The sequence below is a fragment of the Salvia splendens genome, chromosome 3 (genome assembly GCF_004379255.2).
Source record: "Salvia splendens isolate huo1 chromosome 3, SspV2, whole genome shotgun sequence".
Taxonomy (NCBI): Eukaryota; Viridiplantae; Streptophyta; class Magnoliopsida; order Lamiales; family Lamiaceae; genus Salvia; species Salvia splendens.
The window spans coordinates 7600147-7612665 of NC_056034.1; the positions used below are offsets into that span (position 1 = coordinate 7600147).

Below are 12519 nucleotides of genomic sequence, written 5' to 3' on the forward strand. Positions count from 1 at the left end.
CTTCAAGTGTGATAGTCTTTTCTCTGCCATATAGCATGGCATCTCGCAGGTGATCAAAAGTTTTTGGCAGTGCGCTGAGAAGAATTATAGCCTTGTCTTCATCTTCAAGCTTCACATCTATATTCTCCAAATCGTCCACAGCCTTATTAAACTCATCCAGCTGTTCTGCAAGGCCTTTATCTTCATGAATCTTGAAAGAGTACAGCCTTTGCTTTATAAACAAACGGTTAGCCAGGGACTTTGTCATGTAAAGAGCCTCAAGCTTCTTCCAAACCCCAGCAGCTGTCGTCTCCTTGGACACTTCTCTCAACACATTATCGGTCAAGCACAAGATGATCACACTATGAGCCTTTTCATTGAGCTCTTCTTTCTTGGCCTGGAATTTCCCATCCGGATCAGCCTCTTCCTTTTCCTTGGAGAGGTCAGTCTTGATCGCATCACCAAGACCTTGTTGCACCAGCAATGCGCGCATCTTAATGCGCCATAAACCGAAATCATTCTTGCCCGAGAATTTTTCGGTCTCAAACCTTGTAGCGGCCATTTCTTCAAGCACTTAATATGCGATGTAACACACAACAGATATCTGCAGATGATGATCAATCTACCTCCTTCGCTTCCCACGGACGGCGCCACTTGTTATGAAAACTCGAGGATTCGTCGATCAATACAATCGCGCATGAAACGAAAATGAACACAAGGTTTTACGTGGTTCGATCGTAAGATCTACATCCACGGCCAGAGGCAAAATGATTCACTAAGTATGGGATGAAAAATGGAATTTACAATCTCTCAAGAACTCACTCCAAGAACTTCAAAACCTCTAATCTAATTCTACAACCAAGAATTAATCAAGTGATGAATATGGAGAATCTTTTCTTGAGTGTTGAGGTAGCTAACTGAGCTCATTTGACGCAGCTCCTCACGATTTATATCACTCCCTTTCAGCTTCAACAGCTTCTGATCTTAGTTGACGAAGTTAGTTAAAAAAAACCGTTGTCAACAAACTAGCCGTTGCCTTTGAATTGAGCTGCCGAATATTCTCGGCCCTTCGATCTCCTCCATCACATCAAACGGTCTGTGACGATTATGAGATTAACACTAACAGTATAGTTACAGCGTCTTGGATGGCCTTAAGTAAATGTATATAAATGAGGGAGGCGGTTATTGCGTGTGCACTTAGATTTGAGTGTTGACACATGCATTTAATATTTCAATAAATGGAGTACCGATTAAATACTCCTCCATTGAACCCACCCTCTTAAATATTTTCCGACAATTTGAGAATGTAATTTTAGTTATTAATCCTTCTGTCTTTTAAAAATATAACTTTTAAAATAACACAATTTTTAATGTAAAAATTGGTAAAATAAGAATGAGGTAAAGAAAAATATGATAATAAAAAATAGATCTTACCTCCTTGAAGAGAAATATTTTTTTAAATAATAATTCTATGTTAAGGATTGATCAAAATGGAAAGAGTTTATATTTTTGCAATATGGAATGAATGGTAATTTTTATTTCGCAATATCCACTTTCATACTTCACCTCCCCGTATTTTATCGTCATCATTGTCTGTGCGATCAATATTAATATGTGCATTTATTATGTATATATGAATTTATACATATGTAGGACTGATCATACAAATCAACTCGTTGATTTTTTTTATGCAGATTCGTCAACTCAAATTGATGGAGTTAGGTCTATTTTCATTACAATATATTGTTTCATATCAAGAATCTTAATTTAAATGTGTGTATTATTTAAATGTTAGCACATGAAATAAGTTACTTAGAAGATAAGATATGGTGGGTTCATATCTGTTCAAGTCCAGCTAATCTTTCTCTTCACAATAGATAAGTTCGTGATTCGTTCTTCAAATACTAAAAATGTAATGAAATTTGCAATCCATAACTCATAAGACAGGAACTAAGTGAACTTATCAATTAATTTTATCGGGTGCAGGTGGCTTATACATTTTGAACAATCCCTTTTAATATAGACTAAAAGCCAAAACTGGTCCCGGACATATGCCCATTTTACGATTTTGGTCCTATACTTTATCTTTTGAATTTTTGCATCCTGAACATTTCAACTCGGATCACAATTGGTCCTACACTAACAATTCCGTCAATTTTTAAACGGTTTTAACCCGATTTTGATGGTTTTAACAGTCCCATTCAGGTTAAAACCGTTTAAAAATCGGTCAAAATCGGATTAAAACCGTTTAAAAATTGACGGAATTGTTAGTGTAGGACCAATTGTGATCCGAGTTGAAATGTTCAGGATGCAAAAATTCAAAAGATAAAGTATATGACCAAAATCATAAAATAAACATATGTTCAGGACCAATTTTGACCTTTAATCAATTGTTAATTCAATCATAAAATGTTAATACCAAGAAATACAGAGAAATCATTAAAAACTAGAGTACTCCATAGGGATGTGTCTTCTGTTAACCACATAAATGATTGTATAATGCGATATAAATGAATAATGAAAACAGACAAAAATATTTCTACTCATATATTGAGAATAAGATTGATAAATATACAAGCACTTCAAACACATGTTTTACAATATACTTATATCAATCCTGACATAGACTTCTCTGGATGAAGTTTCCAATTTGCATGTGTGATGGCTCGATGCACACGATGTGTATTAGCTAAACAGAGCACACGCACAATTCAGGTGCTATTTTGATAGGGTCCTCGATCTAGCAAATCTCGCTGAAGATTATCTTCAATATTTTAGTGTATCTTTGATTTTAGTTAGTTATCTTTATTTATTCTCCATATCTTTTGTAATCTTTTATTTTAATTATATTTCTTGATTAGCAAGACATATGTTAGGGTTTAGAATTCTATGTAATAGAATTCTATCGTATTTTTATTCATTGAGAAATAAAGTATAAACTTATTCACATTTCCGGTTCTAGCGGAAATCGCCTCCTAGCACCTAACTAGGGTTTATCTTGTTATTCGTTTCGCTACAAATCGTTAGTGCTCTAGTCTGATAGATCAAGGTCTATCATATTTACATCAACTATTTTGTTTTCTTTACTTGCTCTGAACAATGTCCTTTCTCTATTTTTATTCGATTTCAACCTACGACGGTAGTAGAATAACGCAACAATAAATTCATAAAATACTTTAAAATGCATCAAATCTACTACTATTCGATTCATATCATCCATTTGAACTTGTTTTGTAACACACCCATTGATCATGCACTAATTTGGTATTATAACTGATAAAGTTTATGTGTCATTTCATTATATAACCTATTTAGAAACAAAAAACAAACATGGAGGTGTTTCCCTTTTTGAAAAAGACCCATCATCACAAACATTGCATTGAGAATTTGCGATTTAAAATGAACGAATAAAGATTTGACCAAAATTGTAAACGATTGCAGAATCATCGAAGTTGGGCTCACCGCTCATATATATCATTTGGGTTATATTTATATGTACGTATGTAAATAATCATTTGCATCTCGTGGGGACTCACCTACTTATAAATATATACATATGGTTCTTTGATTTCACTTTTATGTTTTTTGTGATTATCTAAAAAACACACAAAATAGGTTTATCAAAATTATAATAATCGCATCCAGTCGTTAATTACTAGTGCTTCGATGACATTTCATGTTACATTCTCTTTGATAGTAGTATCATTTTCGAGCCGTATCAGTCCCAATTCATTTTTAATTGATAATCCCAAATTTAAAAGCTATCGACTTTGTTCAACTCATTATACGTGGCATAACAACACTCTGACGCTTCAAACATAAAAAAAATCAGAATAAATTTGATAAACTGCAGGATAAAATCCACTAAATGGGTAAAACTTGGATTAAGTTTCATAAATATATGTTTTAAACTAAATATAGGGTCAATGGAAAATGACATTAACTAAAATAAACACATAGCTTTTAATTCCCTTCTGCCACCTCCCCCTGCTGACCTGTTGCTGCGCTGGAAATGGCTTTGTTGATTATTTTAATTTGTACTAGTATATGAGTTAATACTAAAATACGAGTATGTTGACAAGCGTGACTCGATTTTTTATGCTGTAAATCGATGGTAGTGTAGACGTGGCATATATTTTGATTTTTGAGCTACATGAAAAATCAATGGATAAAAAAAATTGGTAGCATAAAATCCGCAACTTGTTTAAGCGATACAAAAGAATCGTTAAAAAAATTTAAAAAAAATGGATTGTACCTCAAGCCAGGTAATCTCATTAGCATGGATTGAAATAATAAGATTAAATAATAATATGAATCCATGAATAATTTCATGACATGTGTCCTATATGGCCTAATGCCCATGTCATTAAAAATAGATGGCAATATCACTGAAAATTCCCAAATTATTTTGAGAGGCAACTTGAATAAATACTTCATTTGTTCTTCAAAAATAGTACTCCTACAATTTCTTTTTCTTATTTTACTATATTTCATAAAATTAGTTCATTTTATTTTTAACTTTTTTTATTAATAATGCAAATTTCACTTCACTATTTTTGCACTAAAATACATGTAATTCCCTTAATTTAGATGACGAAAAGAGTATACACCATTTTTTTGTTGAAAACGAAAATACAAACTTCATTTAAGTAACCGTCCCTTATATTTTGTCACATTTTCCATTTCCGTTCGTCCCATAAAATTTGTCACATATCACTTTTTACTATTTTTTGTAGTGGATCTCATATTCCAGTAACTCATTCTCACAAACATTATATGATAAAACTAATATATAAAAGTTGAACTCAATTTTTATTAATTTTTTCAACTCACTTTTCATTATATTATTTTTTAAATCCATACCCGATCAAGATATGACAAAATTTATGGACAGGTGAGAGTAGGTTAGACACATGCACATAATTTGGTACCAATGTCAAAAGTCAAAACCGAAACTCAACTATTTCCCACGCGCACCTGAGACAGACATTATTGTTACTCTCTCGTCTATTCATTTCATCCTCTATATATAACAATAATGTTCTCTTCATTAAATTTGACAACACATAGCCTCCAAGAGAACCTAATTTATACGGTATGGTACACGAGAAACTAATTATGATAATACACGTTTCCCACCAACTAGAACTACCTAAACTAGACCCAATAGAGATGTCAATTTAGCCCGCAACCGGTGGCCTGACTCAAATAGCCTGCCAAATTTATAGGGTTAGGACTGAAAATTTTCAGCCAGATAAAATTACAGCCTGATTAGCCCGCACCCGATTAACCCGCAACTCGTTAGGGCCAGACCCGAAAACTCGAAGGGCTGGCTCGGAAATCTGATAAAATTTCTATTGTTCTATTTGTTTGACTCTAATTCGACACTTCATTGATTATTTTATAATATAGATTACTGAAAAAATAACTTTCCATTTTATATATTAAATATATAAATTATATATTAAGTTTTTATTAATATAATAATAGATAAATAAATTAGAAACTTCAAATTCACTAAAAAATATATTTAAATTTCTAAACATGCTTTAAAATTTCTTGATGTTTATGTTTTATTTTGCATAAATCTCAAATATTAGTATTTGATCATATTTATGTTTGAGTTTAAGCATATATCTCAAATTTATCATAATTAAATATTTTACATTTTATAAATATAACAAATTTTCACCATTATTTAATGGATTGATCGCATGTTAATTTTATCGGTAGCAACCCGATAGGCTAGCCCGAAACCTGAGCTTTTAGGGTTAGGTTTGAACTTTTATAACCCGAAAAAATCACAACCCGATTAGCCCGCACCCGATTGACCCGCAACTCGAATAGGGTTGGCCCGAAACCCGGTGGGCTGGCCCGATTGACATCCCTAAGACCCAACCATAACCCAAAAGATAACAAATCCAAGTAGGTTACTTCTCATCGTATCCGACAATGTTAATTAGTAAAAGCAATCCATAAAATTCCTTAATTTTCATATAGACAAGTCGGTGTATATAAGTATTGTTACAAGGTCCTACTATACTGTAAACTGATTTTTACTACGAACTACAAATACAAACTAAATTTCGTTCATTTCAAAACTAAATTTAATCTCAACAAATGATAAATAATTTAAACAAACAATGTTAGCATAATGTTAATTGGGATTAGAATATACGATGTCAACTGGCTACATAAAAATGTCAATCAGGATTAAATGAGACATTATGTTGATATAGTTTTGATATAGGGTTATTTATCATCTGTTGACATTAGATCTAAAAATTTAATAGACAAAATTTAGTTTGTAGTTTACATCCCTATTCTCATATTTATATGAAATTTTATTGACATTCTATTATGGCTCCGTTCGGTACCACGGGGGGCTATAGACTTGGAATTGGAGACTTCAATTCCAAATCCGATGTTTGGCAACGCAAAACATCCGGATTTGGAATTGAATTACAATTTTAATTCTTTCAATTCCACAATTTGAACACATATCAAAATTAAAAAATTAGAACTCCAAATAATTGATAAATGACACTTTCACACGCTACTTAAACGGAGCACACACAACACGCATAGTCACACACACAATTACACACAAACATACACAGTCACACACATACATATACAAGGTTACACAAACACGAACAAACACACATACATACACATAATCACACACACATTCACTTATACACACACAGTCACACACATACACACAGAGTTACACATAGCTAGACACACACCAACACACACTACATATTCATGTGATTGTGTGCATAAATTCTATAAATTCAATTTCCTATCATTTTTACCTAATAAAGGATTTGAAAATAAATTATATTCAATTCCTTTATATTTAATTATGTAGAATTTCAATTTCAATTCAATTTTATAGAATTTCAATTCCAATTCAATTTCAATTTCTTATACCGAATGGACCCCAAATGTGCCGAATTCGATAATGTTTATTTTATCTTTTTTTAACAGTAATGCACAATTTCGTACAGATCAAAAGTATTATTCTAATTAAAACAAAATAAATAGGCGGTTTTTTGTTTTAACCTTTTCACATTTTGGCTCGAATATTTGATGAACACTACCTCATACAATAGGGGAATTCGTGAAAATGCCATTGTTCTTTTTAATACGTAATGTATTACCTAATTATGCTCATGCATACTTATTTGTAATGTTCTTAGTTGTATGAATATATACATATTTTCACTAAATCAATAGCGGTAAAGTTAAAATTCGTCACACTGACACCACATGATTGGTCTCAACAATTTAAAAGATGCGACACAAAACGATCTCATGTATCTCTTGAACGAAAAAGCATATACTTCTTCGGTCGGTGAAATGTTGTCCATTTTTGTCATTTAGGTCTGTCCGCGAAATTTTGTCCACTTTGTTTTATTTTCATTTTTGGTAAATGAAACTTAATTTTCACTAACTCATTACAATCAGATTCTATTATATAAAACTAATTTATAAATGTGGAACTATGTTAAGAGGGTGATTCCTCTCAACTAACGCCGAGAATGATAAGATCGAAAACGGCACGATAAATGGTAGTCGCTGGCTTTCCCCAACAATCACACCGAGATTCAAATTGCAGGAAAACGTAAAAGACAAGGAAATTAGGGTAATCATTATTTCATTGAGAGAAAAGAATAACAAAACCCTTTTTTATACTAAGGACTCTAAGGTTGATTCAACTTACGATCCGGGAAAGAATAAACGAAGAAAACCCGGAAAGGAGCATATAGATATGCTCGACGCGATTATTTAAAGTTCAAATATTCAAACTAAAGGAAATTGAGATACGGAAATATAAATAAGACGCATAATCTCCATATTTATCCGGATGGCGCGCTTGTCGCCGAGGACGCGAGCTCGCGGCCGAAGCGGCTAGTGGCACGTCCGACGCTTCCTCCGCGAACACCTGCGGTGATTCTGCCGTCGGATGTCCTTGACTCTCCTGCTTCGCGCTCCCTTCGTCAGTAGCGCTCCCATCATCAATAGGTTGTAGGGGACTCGTATCAAACACACATTCCACTAACTTTTTTCACTCTCTTTTCTTCGCATTTCTTAAACTCGCGTCGTCGAGTTAAATGTATCTATATATATATATTGGAGGGTTGCATTAGTGTGCTAACTAATTTACAGTAATAACTAATAACTTTTAATACTCTGTATTAAAATTATCAACACAAAGACATAATTATATCAATAAAACATGTAAATTTAAATATCAACACAAAGACATAATTTATCAACACAAGAAAGATTGATAAATTTATGTCTTTGTGTTGATATTTTTAACCTACAAAATTGATATTTAGTTATTAGTTATTACTATAAAAAGTTAGTATTTGATCACACACCATTGGGTTTAGTGTTACATTAGTGTGCTAACTAATTTACAGTAATAACTAATAACTTTCGATACACGCCAGTTTAAGAAATGTTTTTCAATTTTAAAAAGCTGTGTTTTATAGTTAAAGGACGCGAGTTTAAGAAATGTTTTTCAATTTTAAAGAGCTGTCTTTTATAGTTAAAGGTTAAAAACAATGTTTACTAGAGTTGTTTCTTATGCATTTGAATCAAATCTAGTATTGCAGGTATAAAGGTTATATTTGACAGCATTATTATTGTAATCATTGAATATATATAAACATATATTTAAAAAAATAGGTTTTTACAGTTCATATGCAATAAAATCCAACTAAATCGCCAGGTCATGGTAAGAGTAAGGAAAATGAGAAATAAAATTATCTAAATAGAATATATGTAAAATTGACTAATACAGTACTAGGAGTATATTTTAAAATCTATTCGGAATCATTTTTTACCAATTTATAGGAGAAACTTACCCAAAAATGTCTCCCACCAAACGTTTGGTAAAGCTTTTAGAATATTCGAACATCTCATTGTTAGATTTTTTATCCACTCTTTTATAATACCACTAATTAGGGCGGTTTGGTTTGTAAAATTGTATTTCGAGATTAAATACATATTAGGTTGGGTTCATAAGAGCATCTGCAACGGTGAGCACAAACTCACCGTCCGTCCTTGCCGCTAGCAAGGACACGCTTGTCCGCCGCTGCACTCTTACCACTGGCACGGACGTGCTCTTAGCTAAGAGCACATCCGTGCCAGCGAGCAGGGCGACGTGTCGTGTTTCTATTGGCCGTTGACATTTTCTTTTTTTTCTTTTTTTAAAAAAAATCGAAAATAATACCAAAATTTTAAAAAAAATATTTTCGGATTCCAAAAAATATAGCCGTTTTATTACCGTTTTTTTGAAATTTTTTTGAAATTTTTAAAAAAAAAAACTTTATCCCCAAACCATCTATAAATACACACATTCATCATCCATTTGGACGAAATTCGGTCACTTATTAATTTAATTATATAATTTTTAATTTTTAGGATTTTAATTATGTAATTTTTATTTTTTAAGATTTTAATTATGTAATTTTTATTTTATTTGTATTGTAATATTATTTCGATTTTTTTAATGAATTTTAATATTAAGGAAATGTTTTTATTTAAATTGAATAATAGAATGGTGGGACCCTTGTGCTCGTCCTTGCGGAAGAGCACTGATGTGAGTGTTGTGCTCTTGCCTAAGAGCAGACAGAAAAAGTGGGGCCGGACCCACAACCGTACTCGTTGGCAAAAGCACGGTTGTAGATACTCTAAGATTTAATCTTACTACTCAATCTAGATGGATAATCATATTATAATTAGTCATATTCAATCCCTTTTAATTAAAATAATATTATAACTTGATTTTAAATTATATCTCAATATTATTTTATCTAATAAACGGAACATCGCGTTGATAATGAAAATAGCTTGTAACGAAATTCAAGAAAGATCAAATAATCAGGGAAGCGTTTATTAATTTCCTGGGCATTCATTTACGCAAAATTAAGAGTCCTAGTAATACAAAACGCTAATCCAACAATTACGTTAACGGAAAATAAAAGTTACGAAATTAAATTCACACTTTATTTTTGTAAATCAACGCCAAGCAGATGCGACAGTGAGGGTCCGTCCCATCCACCCAAAGCAGATGCCGCCGGATTTCTCGGTCACGGTGAATCCCGGGTTGCCACGTGTCCCAGAGTTCAGCCTCGCCCGCAGCGTGTCCGCGACGGGTTGACTCATCGGCACCGATTCAAACCCGGCCATACCCATCCTAGCCCGCCACTTGCCGAACACCTCGCACCTCTCCACCCGCTCCCTCCCCTCGCACGCCACCGAGTTCACGATTTTCCGACCCACCGCCTCCTCGATCCTGACTCGGTCTGGGTTGCCCCGCGACACGGTCGCGTCGAGCGAGTCAAGCAGCGCGCCGTAGAACTCGCAGGCCTCCCTCACGCGCACGGTCAGAGGCGCCGTGTTGGCGTTCATCTCCGGCTCCACCACCGTCGTTACGTCCGGAGACAGACCTTTCACGAGGCGGAGCAGCTCGTCCCTCAAATTCTCCGTCGTCACGCTCTCGTCGGGTAGATTGTGCAGCTTGAACGCCAAGTTCACGGCTAGGGCTTCGCCGGGCTCGATTCCCAATTTAATTCGGTTAAAATCGCTGACGATCAATTTCTTCACTGAGAAATCGAATCGGACGCCGATTTTGTAGGCCAATGTGTGCAGACTCTCGCCGACGATTTTCAGTTTTTCGTCGCCGCCGGAGGTGTTATCCGAGAAGGCGGTGATTTTCAAGGCGGAGGCGCGTTTTCCGCCTGATTGATTTGCCGCCAGCGCGTGGAGGAAATGCATGTACTGTCCACCCTCGCCGATCTCGAAATCCACAACGTGAATCCTCTGAAACCCCTGCTCTGAGGTTGCGTTGAGGATGGCGAGATTAGCGGCCATGAAACTGAGCTTGAAACACGGCGACACCTCATACAGCATTTGCGTTGATAATTTGTGCTCTTTGCTGTAGAGCTCCGACGTCCCGGTGGGGTTCACGCGCGATTTTAGAGCAGAAACCATGAAAGATGTGAGCCTCTGTTCGGAGCTACCGTTGGGGTTAGCGAGCTGCTGGAGGCGCGTTATGATTTCGGTTGCGGCGGCCAAATTTCCTTCTGAGATAGCTGCGGCGGCGTCTATCAGAGACTGTTTGGTGGTCAGGATCGGAGGAGACGCTGACGTGGATGAGCACGAGGAGGAGGAAGAAGTCGGAGACGGAGAAATGGGCATTTTGGTAGGGGCGATTAGATTCTGGATCGCCTCCGACCAGTCGCTGTGGGTGACGACAGATACCTCATCTCCATCCACTTCGTCTCCTAGAAGCTCCTTCTCCAGCTCCTGCAGCCGATGATTCATCATCATCTTGTTGTTGCGAGTTTCATGCCCCAAAACCTCCGCATTTCTGTATGGCTGCAGGCAAACAGTAGGGAAATCTACGGGAAAGATGGGGGAAAGAGGATTTGCATGCTGGAAATTCGGCCTTAGCTTGACGTTTCGTAGATACAACTCCAAGCCTTGCTGGTTCTGTTGCTGAAATTCTGCTAGTGATCTCTTCCGTTGCCGGATCTGGGAAGCAGGGTCGTGAAGGATTTCGGATAGCGGCGATCGGAACGGAAATTGCTGCTGCTGATTGGTAAAGCCGCCTGGAAATCCGGAAGACATTCTTCTGGCCTTAAAATTGGTTGGATTCACGGTGGGCTCAAGCAGGGAGAGGGTTTGTTATTGTCATTACAAGAGACAGGGAGAGTTGTTGCAGAATTTGAGAGGAATGTGATTGTATGAATATGAGAAGAAAAATTGGGGGTTGTGAGTGGTTTATTTATGAGTTTGAAAAAATGTTGCTTTTAGGACTGAATTTTACGTGTGTCTCATATCAGCCGTTGGATTGGAAATTCATTAGGGCTGCTGAGCCCACACACAATTCACGCGCGCTACCTTCGTCAATTGTAGACACATACACGCGGCGGTTGAAAATGCATTGGACAAATTTTCTTGTATTGAATTTGAATCTCCTTCGGCTTCGACTATAATTGATTGGGCTTTCTTTTGCAAATACTACTACTACTATTAATACTGCAGTTAACTATTCCATCCATATTCCAAGTTTTTTATAAAAATAAAATAGTAGGAGTAATGAATTTATTTTACCCAAGAACCAGCTAATACGGCGAGCCGCGAAGCTTGATTGAAAGCTTGCCCCTCTTTGTGAACCAAAATGTCGACGACTTGAGCCGAGGGTGAGATTTTTATGTACCACATCAGTTTAAAAGATGAAGTACTAAAAAACTCATCAACTTTAGCAACAATTCTTGGACAAACGTTTGCAACTCTTGTGAACAAAAATTGTTGATAGCTCGAGCCATGGGTGCGGCTCTCACTGTACGCCATTGAGAGACACTCGCATCTCTTCAATCACAATATACTCTAAGAGCATCCACAATAGGAATAGCCCAGCCATAGCCTATCCACAAACTTCTCCTGCCACATCATCAGCCCTAAAAATCCTCCTGCCACATCATCAAGACAAGCAAATATCCCAGCCATAGC

General features: G+C 35.8%; 1 protein-coding gene across 1 annotated transcript; it reads right to left on the minus strand.

Moving 5' to 3' along the window:
* Nucleotides 1-9872: 9872 nt before the first annotated feature.
* On the minus strand, nucleotides 9873-11768 carry LOC121797143 (scarecrow-like protein 8). Its single transcript, XM_042195878.1, has one exon. The coding sequence runs from the start codon at nucleotides 11632-11634 to the stop codon at nucleotides 10021-10023; it is 1614 nt and encodes a 537-aa protein (XP_042051812.1). The 5' UTR covers nucleotides 11635-11768; the 3' UTR covers nucleotides 9873-10020.
* Between the last annotated feature and the right edge of the window lie 751 nt (nucleotides 11769-12519).

Coding starts and splice junctions, on each gene's coding strand:
- LOC121797143 (XM_042195878.1), bottom strand. CDS start 11,634: ATGTCTTCCGGATTTCCAGGCGGCTTTACCAATCAGCAGCAGCAATTT.